Source organism: Danio rerio, chromosome 6, assembly GCF_049306965.1.
Source record: "Danio rerio strain Tuebingen ecotype United States chromosome 6, GRCz12tu, whole genome shotgun sequence".
Taxonomy (NCBI): Eukaryota; Metazoa; Chordata; class Actinopteri; order Cypriniformes; family Danionidae; genus Danio; species Danio rerio.
This window is the reverse complement of record NC_133181.1, coordinates 36,404,206-36,422,357: the sequence shown is the minus strand read 5'-3', so window position 1 is coordinate 36,422,357 and position 18,152 is coordinate 36,404,206. Positions and strand designations below refer to the sequence as shown.

The window sequence follows — 18,152 nt, the reverse complement described above, 5'->3', positions numbered from 1 at the left end:
CATTATAAAACAGGTAAGAGACTTTTTAAGTTGATCTCTCTCTTTTGTATGTTGTAGTGCTGTATTTATATCATAATTTGGTAGTTTTTCTGGAAGTGTTCACTCTGCTTTGGCTTTTTTCAGGGTTAATTATTGCGATATCCTGATTGCAACAGAAATACTGGGAAATTTCTGTAGACTAATGGCAATTTAAGCTGTTATGCTGTCTTATAATCTTAAAACACAAGCACAATCAGCTGTTTTGTCATCACTTTAGACATTACGCCAGTGAATCATTCATTTGCTAGCTCTAAAGTGACGTTGGTGAAGTGGCAACGGTTTCTGCTGTTCTGACGTCAGCTGTAGATGTGAATAAATGGCAGAAGAAAGTAGTTTCTAATACAAAAGGATTTTGAGACTCTTAGTGTTTGATTTTTTTATGTATATGATTATGCCGTCGAACAGTTGTATAAACGCAATATCACACTCGTGACAGTGCGATGGTTGTATATCATCACTGGTGGGACACTGGCAGGCATGTCTTCCACCAATGCCGATGTAAAGTCATATCGCACTGATACTCATGCAGTTAACCATTCCTCTGCTGTCTTTTTTTTTTTTTTAGACCAAAATACTACTTCTACTATTTTCTATTTTACATTTCTATTAAAATAAAAATAAAATTTAATGTATAAAATTAATGATTATTTCATGCAGCAAAGCTGAATAATGGGAATGCTAAGGTTTTAAAGAAATAAGGTTTAGTGTCTTTCAAAAATCATTCAACGTGTGTTTATAAATAATAATGAAATACATCTTGCTGGTATTTCATGCTGAAAATAGTTTTCAGGAGTCTTTGACGAATACGTGCATGTTTGCTAGATAAAGACTAATAAAAAATAAAAAATAGTTAGCTAAATTTAAAACTTGACCCAACAAAATGGAACACACTACTCAACCTTACAAATTAAATCTATATTTTTATAACACACAGCATAATTTATTACGTAGTTCAATTAGAGATTTAGTTTTGAATAATCAGCATTTACCTACTTACAATAATTAAATCAGGTGTCCTTGCCCTTGTAGGATGCAGAGCTGCTTTCTCTGTTTGTCTTCTCCCCAGATACGCTGGTTCTCTCAGGTCTGTTCCAATGCATAATTTGGCCTTGTGTTTATCCAGGAGTCCAACAGAATGAAACACCATGCTACAATTTCGACAAATCAACTCCCCCAAATTGTCCATCTCTCTAAAAATGACTCAGATGTCTAAAGATGTTATTAACTTTTACCCTATTAAACTGATATGATTATTCTTCATTTGAAATGTCTACCCCAGTTTATATGTAGCATTTGTTGACTAAAGTTTGCTTGTTGGTTACCATCACCTCGGAGATGAATGAGGTGAATAGCAGGACAAATCCACCCCTTGAATATTTTTTATGCTCGTTGTTTTTTTATCCACATTTAGAGCGTTATCCCATCTAAAACACCCCCCAAGTGTTTTAGCAGAAAACGAAAGGCTGGACATGTTTGGCAAACTGATGCAAAATATTTATTACAATTTGTATTCTCCGACCTTCTCATTATGTTGCAGTAGTTTATGTTGCTTCGTCTCATACAGATAAACCCATACACGACACCTTTATCGTCTCAAATCTGTAAATAATGTTATCAAAATAATCTTAATCTTCCAAAACTCACAATTTTTTATTCTTATATTTTTTACAATCCACCCTGAATATCAAGGCTGCAGAAACAATATAATGCAAACAAAAGAAGAAACAAAACTATGTGGGAATTTTTACAGCTGTACCAAAATAATGATAAAAAAAGAAACTTAAATCTGTGATAAAGCCATTTTTATACCCTATCAGCAATAACAAGGTACAAAAAAAAGAAAAGGAGATGCACAATTTACACCAGCAGTCCCTCATGAAATGAAGACATTAAAAGATGGATCTGTACTTCACCGCCAGCAGCAGGGATTGAACTCAGCGGCCAAAAATGAACCTCAAACGAACTGTTTAAACAACAACATAGCAGAACAAAGTGTGTAAGCCATATTACTGAAAGTTCACAGTCATTACAAACCATAAGAGAGCTCGGATCGATTCCTGCACTGTAAACATTACATAAGCCCAACAATGTTTGATGCTTCCTATTCCATCGGCAAGACTTTATTGGGGTTTTTGTGAGGGGATAAGCTCATCGAAGCTTGCTTGTGTTTATTAAACACCCCTTTTAAATCCATTTACATGCAATGAAGGTAAAGCTTTTGAAAATGATTGCCACGGCATTACTTGTGTAAGCACGAAAACGCTTCAACTCTGAAATGTTCAGGATTTCAATATGGTTCAAATCAAACAGCTTTTAGGTTAAAAGGCAAAACTGTTTTACACCATATATGGGCAAGAAGAAGACAGTCTGTTTATGATTTTTTGTATTTTTTTAGTACTCAACCTCAGTGAACTGAACATCTGTATGTTCGCCTGGCTTCCCGGAACGCGACATAAAACATAGACCCTTCCATCCAAACGTATACCTTTATTCAAACTCTCCCTCAAACTGACCTTTAAAGGTTTTCTCACAGGTGTACTTGGCAGACATATGAACTCTGGTATATTAGTATGATTCTGCAGAACGAAACGATTGGAAATGAGCAGAGCTTTCTTGAACTGGAGCCAGAAATGGACTGATGTTCTAGCTGCCAGACTGCGTGCGACAGTCCATTCGCTGTTGCTTTAGTTCTTCCTTGCTGCGTTTGAGTTCATTTCTATGAGGGACTAGGAGCGACGTCGCAGTGAGCGGCTCACGTTGATTGTTTCATCTTAACGCTAATGCTACGAATTGTTTTCGCGAAAAGGAAAAAAAAAAATCTTTTAGAAAGGTGTCAAAGCCATTTTATAGAACATTCAGATGATGCCACGTTAAATCACGGTTATAATTGGTGTTGTTATTATGAATTAGTCTTTTTTTTTTCCTTCCCCCAAGCAAAACAAAGAAAATAATCGATCTGGTGGAGGGTGTGCGTGTGTGGGTGGCTTTCTTTGACGTTTCTAGTTCAGGATAAAGAACAAAAAGTAGACAGAGAGAGGGAGAAAGGGGAAAAAAAATCAAACAGAAAGACATTGAGCCTATGAGGTGACAAGTGACTTCTTTTTCTCTCCACCTGGGATATGACCGATGTTCCTTGTCCAAGAAAAGAATGTGTTGGCTCTTGTTTGAGTTGGAAATAAAAGGTGTGATGGAGGAGAAAGGGAAGTATGGGAGGGGTGTTTAAAGCCACATTAGGTATCGTCGTCGTCGGAGGTCTGGCTGCTACTGCTCGTCTCAGATTCAGAGCCCTCTTCCAGGCCGGGGTTTGAGGTGTTTCTCCAGGTTAGCAGGGCCACACTGCGTGGCTTCAGGAGCACACCGTTACGCCCCTGACCAATCTTCTTCATCTGACATAACACACAAACACACACACATATATATATAGTCAGTCACAGACAAAATAATCTAGAAGAAACAGAGTTACAAACACTTGGTGACATCTTCTGGTGTTAAAAATAAAATACTGTGGAGTAAAAATACTGGATATAATTATTTGGAGGAGATTCCTCTTGATACGGGACAGAACATCAGAATTATCAAACATGAAAGATGGCTAAAGTCATTGTCTACACTAGAAAGCCCTGTGGTGTCTTAATGGATCGGAATGATAACTTAACGATCTAAACCGAAAAAAACACGGCTTCGTATATATTTTGATCCAACTGGTCAGACTTTTGTGACTTCCTAGGCTGCATTTACATTGCAGATCTTGATGATCAATTCCGATTTTGTGACCATATCTGATTTTTTTGCTAACCTGCCCACATCCTCTTTAAAAAGTGACTCATATTTGATTGTCTGTATTTACACAGCATACGGCAAAGGCACAATGACCAGGACGAAAAAAAAGTGGATTCACTCAAATCAGATTCAGGCCTTGTTCATATGTGGAAATTTATCCGATACAAATCAGATCGGTGTTCTCGTGTCTGCAGTGTAGAGATCTGCGCGGGACTAAATTTTGAATCCCGCACCCGCCAGGTTTTAGCCGGAACCCGACCGCTCCCGCTTATTTTAAGAATTTATTGTCCCGCTGCCCGACCCGCCCCGTTTTCTGGCCGCCGCGCCCGATCCCGCTAAAGAGCGGGGGAGAACAAAACCGAAAATCCCCCAGCTATACAGTCCAGACAGCAAAGCTGTCTTTATAAACACACACACACACACACACAGACAAATCTCTCTCTCTCATACGCGCGCGCGTGCGCACTAACACACACAAGGCCCAAGCAGACACACAGGCGTTTGCTGTTATATCAACTCAAAGGCTTGTAATACCATGTATCAAGTACCAATGTAATACCAAAAGGTTTTATATAAAGGTATATAAATACTGAGTCGCGCCAGCTCCGGGCTGCAGCGCACATTACTCTCGGGCCGATTCCGGCGCGGATGCGGCAGCGTTGGCTCGCTTACGGCCGCCGAATCTGGCCCGATTGATTCGGGCCGGAATCGGGCAGTGAGTCCACAAGCATCCGGAGTCCGGCAGCCGGAGCCGGGCTGAGTGGTAAGTCTCCGGCAGGCGAGAATCTAGCCGGAACTGGCCCGAGTGTATTTTGCTATCTGGGAAAGCTCTCTCTCTCTCTCATTCGCGCGCGCGCACTAACATACACACAAGCACAAAGCACACACACACAGGCAAAGCTCTCTCTCTCTCTCTCTCTCTCTCTCTCTCTCTCATTCGCATAGCAATATCCGCGACATTGATAGACAGCGTGCTCCCGTCCCAAATTAAACCCGTTACCGACCGCTCCCGCGTTTTATTCTGAAATTTATTCCCGCGCAGACCTCTACTGCAGTGTAAGCAGGTAGATCGGATTGTCACCTGTCAATGTGAGCCGCGCGTCATTAAAACCATAGCGAATGGCGTCAAGTCTGACACTTTCATTTCAGAACAGACTTCAGCAGAGTCCCAAACCTTAAATGTCATACACGAGAACTTTAACAGCTTTTATATTGTCATATAGCACAAGTATTAAATCATGTAAACAAGAGCGAGAGAGTGCAATGCCCGCCACGTAACCAATATAAACTAATATAAAACTAGTGCATAGCTACATCACGTGCATAAATCACGCCATGGACATTACATTAAGATGCCTAAAGGTTTTTAAAAAAAGCCTATATAACAAAAGAAGATGAACAAATGAGAACCTTTCAGTCATAAACTATAGTAAAACTGCTTGTCAAAAGCTGCGAACAGATACATACAGGAATAGAGAAAAGAGCACTCTTTAATTATCAGCTGCTAGTCAGCGACCGCTCATTTCGCCTTTGCCGTGTACTGTGTAAATGCAGACGATCGGATACGAGTCACTTCTAAAATATTATGTAAGCAGGTCATCAAAACATCGGATACAGTCACAAAATTTTAATTGACCATCAACATCTGCAGTGTAAATGCAGCTTTATATTAGTTTATGTTGCTTTAGTTATGTGGCGGATATTTCTTTCTTTCTCTCTCTCTAACATGTTTAAATACTTGTGCTATATGACAATATAAAAGCTTTTTTAGTCCTCGTGTATATGAGATTTGAGGTTGGGAACTCATTCACTATGGTTTTAAAATGATGCGTGACTCACATTGACATGTGAAAATCCGATCAACTGCTTACACTGCAGATATAAGGGCACAGATATTATATCGGATAAATTTCAACATAAGAACAAGGCCTGAATCTGATTTGAGTAAATCGGAATCCATGTGATTTTTTTCCTGCTTAAGCCGTGTGACAACAGCTGCGATGAGTGTCAATCCAAGATTCATTCATTTATTTTCTTGTCGGCTTAGTCCCTTTATTAATCCGGGGTCGCCACAGCGGAATGAACCGCCAACTAAACCAGCACGTTTTTATGCAACGGATGCCCTTCCAGCCGAAACCCATCTCTGGGAAACATCCACACACACACTCATACACTAAGGACAATTTAGTCTACCCAATTCAACTGCACCGCATGTCTTTGAACTGTGGGGGAAACTGGAGCACCCGGAGGAAACCCACACGGACACAGGGAGAACATGCAAACTCCACACAGAAACACCAGCTGAGCCAAGCTCGAACCAGCGACTTAGCGACCTTCTTGCTGTGAAGTGACAGCACTACCTACTGCACCACTGCGTTGCCATCAATCCAAGATTAGTTAAATTTATTTATTGCCCAAAAATGCATAGAGACTGTATAGCTACTATTAGGAACAGGAATATAGATAACAGTGAGTGTGGTGAAGGCAGAAAACCATATCTAACTCTTTAAACAGAAGATGTTATCTGAACCCATCTACATCGCTTTGTAAACGTTTATTATGACCCTTTGTTGAGTCTCCCCATACAGTTTGATAGAGTGATTGGACCCGAAAGCAACTTTGCCTGACGTCACACTTATCTAGTTGATACTGTAATATTGCTACTTGTGTTCATTTTCTTCTAAGGCCGATATATATTTAATATACTGAAAAGGATTATAAAATAATAAATGGGTATATTAAAAAAAGCTTAATCTCAAATCAATAACTCATTCCCTTTATTATGAGGTGACAACCGATGCACTTAGCAGTATTACTGTATCCTGTGTCACCTTGGAATTATAAGGTTCTATCTGCGTCCTGAATGATTTTGAGATATTGAGCTTCAAAGTTTTTGCATTGCATAAAGCAAACAGTATGTGTGTAATATTTGTTTTTAAATAAAAAGTCTTAAAATGTAAACAACCTATAAAAACATCAAATAATGTAAACAAATTGTCTTTTAATATGAATATGTCAATACCTCAATTTTGACAAAAAATTCTCAGATAGAACCTTATAATTCTAAATTGACGATTTATGCTCTTTAATTGGAAAACTGTTTATGGTATTGAGTTCAATAATTATAATTCAAAATAACAGTAATTTGTTCTGTTTAGTAAATCTGGCCTTGCTCTTTCCCATTTCATATTCTCCTTTTTAGATTTATTTTATTTTAGATTTACTCCTTTTTTTGTTTATTTCCTATTTGTATGCATTTCCCATACCTGTTCAGTTTTAGCTTGAAACTCTTTGAGTTCATCCTCAGTGAGAGGCTGGAAGTCATCATTTTCTGGGTATTCTTGCCATCCCATAGCCTTCAGCAACCTGTCACAGAGAAACCACATGTGAGCGTGAGTGTTATTAATGTGAATTACGTAGGTGGATTGTGGTCAGATCAATGTGTGCCTCTGTAAAAAAAAAAAAAAACTATGTGCCTCAGGTGTCAAAGATACCTCATGTTGGTAGATGTACAAGTTAGAATAAATTTAAGTAAAAAATATTAGATAATCATGAGTGATTTGTACATTCGTTCCATTATCAAAAAAAAAAAAAACAAACAAACTTGGTTCTACTTTATATTAAGTGGTCTCAACTAACATGTACTTGCACTGAAATTAATCATTCATTACAATGTACTTATTGTGTAAATACATGTTATACTTAAGATTAAACACGTGCACATAAACTGTAATTAATTACATCGTTATTTACACTGTTGACCATCCCCCTTTCAACCTACTAATACCACCAGCTTGTCCCTAATCCTACCTTTAAGTTTTTTACAATACATTATGAACACGGTAAGTATGTTGTATTTATTTTTTCATGCAAGTACATAGTAGTTAAGGGCACTTCATATAAAATGGGACCAAAAATTTAAAAGTTACACTTTTGATCATGTTTTACACCTTAACTCACCCTTAAACCAACCCATACCACCAAACCTGCCCCTAACCCTACCTTCATCCCATCTCAGGAGAATCAGAAGTGTTTTGTAATACGTTATGAACACAGAAAGTAAATTATATTTGTTTTTGATGCAAGTACATAGTAGTTAGGGCAACTTAATAGAAAGTGGGAATGAAACTTAAACAGAAACTATCGATGTTTAGACGTAAAAATATTACAGTGTGACTAAGCAACATCAGGGCTTGAAATATTTGCTTTGTAGCACCGGTGCTCCTAACTTAAAATATGTAGGCGCATCAGCCAAAATTCAGTCGCACTTATAAGCACTATTACTACAGGTTTTATACAAACATATTTATTGCATTTGAAATCAACACTAATCAAACTAACAAGCAATAAAAATATGTATGCAAGCGTGAGGAAAATATGTCTCAACGAATCCCGTTATCACAAGAAAATAGATTTTTTTTTAACATAACTGAGTGACCAAAAGGTACACGGACCACTCACTGGCCCTGCATGCACTGCTTGACATGAATGAATCGGTTAACGATTTAACTGTGCTGTTCTTACGGGTTGTGTCTAATATTGCACTGATGTGTTTGACATATGCTGTACCTTATTATATGCATATGTCATGTTAATAGCAATACTTTTCATGAGTAGCGATATTAGTTTACTCAGTGCAAGCCCGTTTGCGATGGTGTACGTGGTTATAAATTTTACATATCGCTGCCACTTGCACGGCAGACAGCATCTGGCGATCATATGAAGGATTAAAGAGAAGCTCTCGTGCTAGATGTGGCAAACAGTTAGCAGACTTTTCATAGCGGACTTGAAGCAAATGGAAGTCTTTTATACACTCTTCGAAAAGTGTTGATGGTGGATTAACATTCAGCACATGATCACTACTGTATCATCATTATTTGTAACTTTAGATGCCGTGGTTTCTAAAACAAAATCTGTCAGTGTTATCTTCATTCTCATCTTCAGCGCTTTACAATTTTTCGCAGTAGTAGCTCTCTGTCATCCCAAGCCAGAAGGCATTGACTGAGTGATTGACAGCTGATATTTAAGTGCTAGAGCAGAGGGCCAATAAGAAGAGCGCGAAGGTGGGGTGAGCATTACGGACTTGGCTTAGTTTACTGCAGCAAGTTGACATAACAACTGTTTTAAACCATTCCTGAGCTCTGCGTTTCGCCATTTCAAGTGCAGGGATGCATTCTGTGTGAATGTCTCCCAAATCCGCGCATGTGGGGAACATTTTGCAGCAAAAACTGGTCGCACACAACAATTTTTTGCACTCGCACAAATACTCCCAAATATATTTTAAGGTCGCATAGATAAAATTTCGGGCGCAAATGCGACCAAAATGGTCGCAATTTTAAGCCCTGAACATGGTAAAGGCCCATCCATTAAAGTTTGTATGATTTATGGAATTGCTGCCCATATAAATCATTCTAATTCAGTAACCTCTGACATGCATGTTAATAGAGGGCAATTGACCCTGTAGGCAGCTCTCTGGGACCAGAAACTGAGCTTAGGAATGTCTGATGGAAGAGAAAGTGTTGAAGTGTTTGTATATGTGGTCGTTCTGACCTGTGTTCCGCCTCCAGAGAGCTGGACAAGTGCTCTGGGTCTGAGTCACTGAGAGAGTGGGAGATGCCGTTCTCATGACTCTCTCCAAACTCTTTTGGTTCAGGGGTACTTCCTTCGCCCTAAACATCAAGACAAATCACAAACGAAAGCTTTAGCACAACACGAACATGTAATGAAACTAAATCTAACAACAAGATTTCTCTTTTTCTTTTATAATAGATACTTTAAAACTTTATAACATTAAATGACCCACAGCAAACATATTGAATAGAACTATTAATAATTACAATTCAAACAAATATGGGGGAAATTTATTGCCATATCAGCTTCTCTGGCTATTTCATGGCAAAACCAGATAAAATTAACATTATATCATCAACAGCAAAAAATAAAATACACAAATAATAATCTAGAAGATTTAAAAAATCTAAAACAGTGTAAGGTTTACCTTTAATAAAAAATTTTACAATTTCGGAAGGATTCACATTTAAAAATATTTAACTTAAAGTCTCTCCAGATAAACAACTTAAAAACTGTCTGTTTGGTTTCTGTTGCAATATTCCGTCTTAACTTGATAATTCACTACTGATAATCTTGATGTAAACAGATAAAGACATTATTGCTACATCTAACAGTCTACAGATCAGAGGGGAATTAATGTGCACCTCTGCTGGGGCTCCTGGACTGTGGCAGTCACTCAAATCCCCGTTTCTCTCATCCTTGAGTCCACGCAGGAACTCGCTCTTGCGGTCTGTGCTGCGGCGCATCAGTTTTAGCCGTGAGGGGGTGATGTCTATTGGAGGAGTGGTGCTGGAAGGTGGCTATGGAGGAGATAACAAGAGACAGAAATATGTATATGCATGACAAGTATGAAAGTGTAAGTAACAGGGGCAAGGAGCCATGTTTTTTAATCGAATACTATGCTTGTGTGATGTATAATGGAAAATTGTAAGTGTAGATAAGATTTATGTTTCATTTTTATGTAGCCAAATTTATTACATTAATAAAAGGAATTTTGTATTTGAGGTGGCAAGTCCTTGTAATTGAGAATCTCTGTATCTGAGATTACAAGGGTAAATTTTCCTAACAGCTAGAAAAAAAAAATCAATCTATCCATCCATCCATCGGTTTGAGTAAAATGTTAATATTTGTTTAGTCTACAAAATCGCATTTCTTGCTATTTATTTACATTTAAATTGAATTAATCCTTATTTTCTATAGAATAAAAAAGATATTTGATTTTAAAAATGACTCAACTATGATTTAATAAAAATTATTTAACTACTTTCATTGACTTAACGTAATTAATAAACAAGATTATAGATCATTTCACAGAAGGATTTATTTCAAACCCTGACTATTTATTAAATGGGTTTGGAGTAAAACATTACCATATGTGGTACTTTCCCATTCTTTCAAAAGTAGCAGCATTTACTACACAATTATCACAAAATAATTATCTTTGACTTCATTGTCACGTCTTTAAATTGAACCGTCTGTGTTGTAAATTCAGCCCCATATAAAAGCATCTGCTATAGATTTACTATTGATCACAGAACTGGCTTTTACAGACAAAATATGCATAACAATTACTTTTATCATACAGCTCTAGTAAAATTCAAACCTGATTTCATTATTTTACCTCTTTAGTAGTGCCATGGGCAGGTGCACTGATGGGTGTCAGAGGTTTGGTCACAGAAACAGGGCTGGTAAAGGCCGAATCCCGTCCAGAGAAATGCAAACCCACTTTAGTTTCCCTTCCATTGGGTTTCCATGGGCCAGGCTATAAAAAGACAATAAAACGTTTCATCTATTAATAGGAAAAATTACACAAATTTCCTAACAAAATCAAAACAACATTAAGCAAAAAGCCTGGTCTTCACCATTAGTAATGTGATCCAATAAGCTGATATAAGAAATCAAAAACATCACCCAGGGACTATTTTCAGATACGCAGGCTCAATACCTTGGTTGGGGCAGTGGCAGGTTTGGGCACCAGATTCTTGTAGACGCTGGGTCCAGGGATAGGAACTTTAGAACCATTGGCGGGCAGAGGTCCAGCACTGGCAAACCCAGCCGAGAATGCAGCACTGGGGTCCTCCTTAGACACTTTCTTAATGACCAGCATCTTAGACATAGTCTGCTTAGCACTAGGGGGGTTCTCTGTAACAGATGTTGCAAAAAAAATAAACTTTCAGAACAAAGCAATACGTACAGCATAACGTTCTATTTCTGTGCAGCTGGAACAAAGTGAATTAATAAACCGAAGCAAGTTTACCCCATACTCCTGCTGGAGTCCCAACAGCTCGAGGTTGACTTGCTGGCTTTCCAGTTGTCTCTGGGTTCAAGGAGGGCTGAGATTCACAGAAAAACAGAAAGTATGAATGCAAATCAAGTGTGCAAGTGGTTCATAAATGGCATGTAAAGTATGGCATGTAGAGGTTAACGAATGGCATAAGCAGTAAACTCATGCCTGGTAGGGGTGTGACTTATTTACACGAGTAAACAAACATGGTAATACTTTTACATATTGTAACATTTGAAACACACAATAACCAGTTTTATTAAAGCATAATAAAACAGGGTTTCTGCAGGTTTCATCAAGTCAAATTTTAGACTTATGCCCATTTTAAACCATCATGTATAAAATTTTAGACTTATACAGAGCTAAACACTAAGACATTTTTTCTAATGGTCCGTTTTTGTTTTGTTTTTGTCACAACAGCAAAAAAAACAAACAAGTTTAGTTATTTCTTAGCCACATATTTAAATGTGTCAAAACAAAAAAACTCTAGTTGTATATATATTTTTTCAACATAAGTTTTTTTATGACAAGTTTAACATTGTTAAAAACATATTCCTTGTGGACCCAATTACAGGAATAAAAATACATATTTTTCTTTATCTGAATGGATTGAGTATAACTCAATATTCAAAATAACTATTCAACATAATGCTTTTCTGTTATAAAACCTTGCTTTGTTCTATGTTCATTTATGTTCTATGTTCATTTATGTTCTATATATATATATATATATATATATATATATATATATATATATATATATACACAGTATGTATATTATGTCCACTCCACCTTTTGTAGATAGTTTTTGTAGAAATGGAAGCTTATGTTAAAATTTAGGTAAAAATGTCTAATAACTGTATCTATTTGCAATAAAAACCAAGAGAAAAGAAAATCTCAGACAGAGTAAAATTAAGACCCGTTTAAAATGTTAAGACCTACAACACAATATTTCAGTGAATTCATGGGTCTGAATTTTTGCTTTTAAAATTTACTACATTTCATGACTTTCAAACCCCACGGACCGCATGATTAAATAAACTTAAAATATAGAACACAAATTATTAATTTTTTTTATCAACTCTGAGAATTTTTTTGTCTCTTCGCTGTCTGATCACTCTGCAGTTTGACACTTCAAAATCATTTTGAGAAGACATCACTTTATAAGATGAGCTGCTTTAGGCATTATCAACAAACAATGTTTACAGCATTCACATTTGGTCATGAAAGCTTAAGCGTGAGAACTTTTGTGTCAAGCGATACCAAAAATACTTACAAAATCCTCATCAACAAACTTGAGCTTGTCATCGTTGCGCTCCTCATCAGAACATCTGTCCTGATATGGACCACCTTTGCGTGGATGGAAGTTTCCATTGCGCTGTCGGTGACCCCCTTGTCTATCCCTCTCACCTCCACCACGTTTGATATGCCGCCCATGGTGGTGGTGTGGACCTTCCTGGCCCCTCTGTGCCCCATGCCAGCTGGGGGTCTCCTTCCACCCTGGTCCACCTCCCAATCCCCCCTGACTCCCTTTTGCAACACCAGAGTCTACAGAGTCATGCCTTAACAGAGACGGCTGTTGCCACCCATCACCTAAAGAAAAAAAAATAAGCAGCTATTACACAGGGCAGGTCAAAAAGCAGGCTACTTCTGTATGCAGAGGAGGCTTTCCACTACCTCCAGGGGCTCTTAGTGGGTCATTGTTGAAAAAGCCATCAGAAGAGTTGTGTCTGCGGCGGTTTACTCCCGGCCGGCTGTCTCCGCGGGGAAAGTGCTCTCCATGCTTTTCAATGGGGGCAGCAGGGGACTGAAAAAAATCATAGACAGAAATTAAACAGGCAGCTTTAGATTTATAAAGCTTATTTTAGAAAAAGCTCAGGAGACCTAAGAGAGGCCGTTAAGCCACACTGTCCTGAATGTAAAAAAAAATCCACAAAGTCAATACAAAGTCAGCATCTTTTATAATACCTTGGCGGGCTGAGGCGTGGAGAAGTTAAGCCAGGCAGGAACAAAGTCATGCTGCGCCATTTAGGTCCAGTGTCTCCCGTCAGTGGATGGAGGCATCAAACCTCATGGCCTGAACTAATAATGCAAAAATCATCATGTCATTAGTGCAAAAATGACATGTCATATTCAACAAACAGCAAAGTCATAAAATATGAAAATGACATAAGTGAAACAACTTGCAAAGGAAAAAAGTAGGTTGAGGTTTGATTTTGTAAAGACTGTTATTATTCGTCATTTCCAGCAAATGAATCCAGTGAATGACTGGCTGAAGGAGAGAAAGGCCTTTTCTGGTCTTCTGATAAACTTAATGCTCAGCATTTGCAGTGGTATACCCAGCAGCATCTGATGTTGGTGCAAAGTGCATGTTAAAGTTGATTAAAGACATAGGCACATTTTGTGGTGAAAAGGTGAAAAGCGTCACTTCAGTAACAAATGAAAAAAACTGACTGATTTCAAACAGGCTTTGAATATCCCTCTCTCCTTAATCAGCTAAAGGTCAGGCAAAAGCTTGTCACTGGTTGAGCCAGCATTGCTGAGTCAGGTTGAATGGGTTACTCAATGAAAGAGAAATGTTTTGAAAGCACCACACAGCCAGTGTTTACACTTTTGTGGAAAATCAACTGCCACGTAACCGAACTACTGTTGTATCTGCATCTTAAACATGTTAGAATTGTTGTTTAAAATACCATGCAGGAAATGTCGCACAACTTGACAGATAAATTAAAAAGATGACTTCAGAAAACTCATCCGTGATCAGCCCTAATATCATCAATACAGAATGAAGCTGTCTCAAACATTTAAACCAATAAGAAAACCAGCTTGAGAAGTGGAGAAGCAGAATTTATACCGACTTAAAGATACATCACCAGAGAAAACTTTGGATGATTGAGTTTCAAGATTAGACTAAACATTTTGAGCTTAAAACTCAAAATACAAAAACATGCATTTTCTAGTTTCTTTTTAGGCCTATTTTAAAAGTAAACAAGATAAGCGCATGTATCGTCTTTTGTCAAGAAAAGCTAACAGCTTCTAGGTTAACCATTAAAACAGCAACTTCTATTTTATTGCTCTTGTGGCTCTTGATAAGATTGAGTGTATTTACTTAGACCCAAGAACTTACTTTGTAACAATTCCTTCAACTTAATGACAAGTCTCACATATCTATGGCACTTATTCAGAATACTAAACAATAGCAAAGAAAGTTCCAGCTGAATGTTGTGGCTTCTTACCCCAGAGACAAAGGCTCTGTAGTTCAATGGCCCTGTTCTTGGCTGTGTCTGTGTAGAGGGCCCAACCGACTCACTTTCTCTGGCTTTGAAGCCTCAGGACAACCGCAGCTCCACAGACAAACTCCAGTTTTCAGGATGGTGCAAAGAGGATGGAAGTGAAACGTGTACAGCCCGAGGTGGAATAGTAAGGTGATGGAAGAGACGGTGACGTGTTGTTCTTAATCAACGGTGTGCAGTTGTGGAAGAGTAGTGGATATGTTTTTGTTCAGTAATGCCAGAGTGACCCTCCACGACACCCTTATTTCATCGACGACTGTGTGCATTCAGGTCAATCGAACACAAATAAAACAAATCCAAGAGGTTTTGAAATGAAACTCTCGCACTGTCCAGTCTCTTATTGTGGTGCTTGTGGTAGCAGCACGTTGTGCCTGCTCTGACACTCAGAAACTCCTTTACGAACTCATTTTTAGCTGAGGACACACACAACAACAAAAAACGAAGTGGATTTGTACCACACAGTGCTGTTTTGTGGAAAGCGGTGGTTTGAATATGTTCACCTCATCAAAACAGCGAAGGTGCTACGTCAGGGCGAAAAGGGGAGGGGGGCTGATTTGTCACATCACAATAGCTAGAAGTGCTATGTGTTATAAAGTCATGAGAAGTGCTTTTGCTTTCAACAGCTCATTCTTTATATGATTCAGTGAACCAAACAATGAAAACTTGACATCTTTAATTCTCGGCCCACATGGCTGATAAAAGGCTGGTGGACCAATATCACGTTAGGCTACCAAAAAAAATTAAAGTAAATATGATTTGACTCCAAACAACACTTTCGATATTCCAGTTCATCAAATTAGAAAAAGCTTCCACAGGCGGGTAAGTTGAAGCCAATGTGCACAGATTCTTGTTAAGCGTAGTTTGCTGTGCATTGGTGACTGAATGAAGCCAAAACACAAGTCTTCAGGTGCAAGCAAACCTTGAACATTCACTGTGAAACAACAGGTGTACTCCAGATTGTATTATTGCATGTAGGGAGATTCTGGGTTTGTTTAAATCCTGCAGTTACAAATCCAACAGGTCGTTTCTCCTCCAGGTCTTCACAAGTAATCTGCAGACCAACTCTGTAAAACAACAAATCAGAATTAGAATGAGATTAATTCGCCAAGTGGAACAAGGAATGTTTTGTGGTTTTGCAGAAGCTCAGGGTTCATACATCCATATCAACACAAGAACAAAGAAGTAAGGTTGTCGTGATACCATTAATTCATCTTTTAAAACTATACCAGCTGAAGTATCACGATACCAAGTAGTATTGCAATACTATAATTCATAACTCAAATTCTAAAGAAAATTGTCAGAAATACTATATACTATACGTTAAAATATGTTTTGAATTTAATTCATAATTCCCTTATTATTGAAAGAAAATGTTATTTGCACCTCACTTCACCTAAAATGTATTCATTATTCTTGTTTATTTTGTAGATAACTGACCAACAACAACAAAAAACATTACAATAAAGATACAAATTATACTTAATAAATTTTGTTTGCAACATTATTAAGCTATATAAAGTGATCAAAAATTGTTTCAATGTTTCCTGTTGCTCTTTTGAGTTTTTCATCTATTGTTTTTTTTTCAGTCTTCAATCAGGTAACAATCCAAAGAAATTCAAAATTTCACTTTGCGAGACGTTCTTTATAAGAGATTGTCTTGGTTGTAGCTTCTAAATCATATTGACAGGAACAGAAATGAACCAATTTAGATGCGTGTTCGAACTGAAGCATCAGAAAATGTGCAATAATTTACTACAAAAGGTGCATATTCTACACAGTTTTGCAATTTTAAAGGGCTTCACAGACTATTCAAATAAAATAGTCTATTGTTACAACGTGTGAGTATTTTAGTGACTTTACCACATGAAACACTATCTTGTAGATAGGCCACTTATGATGATACTACTAGTGGCACCATCAGTTTTTTGGAGCCATAGTATCGCGATACTTCCATAGTACCGGTAAATAAAGGACATTTAAATAGGTGGGAAAAAAAGTAAACAATTAAAATGATAAAGTTTTTCCAAATGTGTGGTTGCAAATTTGATGCCAAAAACAAAACTTCAAACTCTACCAGCAACTAAATTACTTAACACCATTTACAAAAGAAAAAATGATAGATTTAGTCATTTTTATTTATCATTTTAGCATTGTCATATTGTTCTAATCCAAACCAGTAGAAGCCTTTTTCCTCTCAGAGAAACACAAAAAGCAGAATGACAACTATTGTCACAACTGACTTTCAGTGCAGAGGGGAAAAAAAAGAATTAAAGTTAATGACTGAGGCTGATACTGACAAACATCTCTTTTCCGTTCCTCACAATAAAGCAAATAATACAACTTGAGGAATAAATAATTACAAAACTAAAAACAATCCTTACGCCTTAACATGACTAATCATCTTTAAAATAAAATATTTCTACCCATGGTGATTAATATTCTAGCTAACCTTATGGTAATATAAACAAGCTAATTGTAAAATGCAAAATAGTTGAAGAAGCAAGTAAAGTGGAAGACAACTAAAAGCTACTTTATAACTAGCAAAAGAGTTAGCTGCAGAATATAAACAGACTTTGAAAAGTATAACTTACAACATAAACCGAATCGTTCATATGATTAGTCAAGCATTCTGGCGCACTCGGTAATTAAAAATACTCTGAAAATATGACAAACTATGAGTGAATGTTAAGTTGTCTTCCTACTTACTGGACACTCGCTAGCACGGCACACTTAGCATAGTAGGCCATTCAATGTGTCCATAAACCTTTTTGTCCACGTTGACTGATTAAATGTAAGGTTTTTAGAGCAAAGAAACTTTTACGCATAATATAACGGCTACAAAAGGACGAATTATAGCGATGCTTGCTTGTGTCGTGACGGAATGCGTGTTGTTATAGCCGCGGCGCGGGCTAGGCTAAGCTAGCATCCGAACAGAAATAAAGTGTTGTAAAATGGCTCCCTCTCGACACCAAAGCAGCGAATAAACATTTCGATATACACCCACCTTTTGATCCCTTGTCTATCCCAATAAGTTATTTGAAGACAACGATGCGCCGCTTGTCAAGTCAATTTGACAGTTTAGAGGTTGTCGTATTTCTGATTCTGTATTTTGTTTGTGTTTTTTTAATCACACTCGTTCCGACTTTGCCAATCCATCTAGCTTGTTCCTGTCTACTTCTACAGAC

At 37.6% G+C, this 18,152-nt stretch overlaps 2 protein-coding genes across 4 annotated transcripts in view; both read right to left on the bottom strand.

Annotated features, from left to right (window-relative positions):
- Window positions 1-1,953, bottom strand: part of ccdc17 (coiled-coil domain containing 17) — a 13,423-nt gene extending 11,470 nt beyond the window's left edge. For both annotated transcript variants that reach the window (XR_012408050.1, XM_001341164.9), the window contains exon 1: window positions 1,037-1,953. Coding sequence is in view for 1 of the 2 variants with exons in the window: in XM_001341164.9 (XP_001341200.6) it covers window positions 1,037-1,225 (189 nt within the window). In the remaining variant the exon portion in view is untranslated. The remainder of the gene's footprint in view (window positions 1-1,036) is intronic.
- gpbp1l1 (GC-rich promoter binding protein 1-like 1) lies at window positions 1,665-18,152 on the bottom strand. Of its 2 annotated transcripts, none has more exons than XM_073954336.1 (12): window positions 17,674-18,152; window positions 14,911-16,031; window positions 13,643-13,756; window positions 13,352-13,481; window positions 12,951-13,267; window positions 11,648-11,723; window positions 11,336-11,532; window positions 11,012-11,152; window positions 10,035-10,190; window positions 9,370-9,488; window positions 7,086-7,185; window positions 1,665-3,425 (listed from the first exon to the last, which is right to left on the bottom strand). In XM_073954336.1, exons 3-12 carry the CDS (start codon window positions 13,700-13,702, stop codon window positions 3,270-3,272), a joined length of 1,452 nt encoding a protein of 483 aa, XP_073810437.1. In that variant the 5' UTR covers window positions 13,703-13,756; window positions 14,911-16,031; window positions 17,674-18,152; the 3' UTR covers window positions 1,665-3,269. The 2 variants fall into 2 exon arrangements, with proteins under 2 accessions (XP_073810437.1, XP_021332858.1); XM_021477183.3 differs by having other exon boundaries at window positions 17,972-18,152.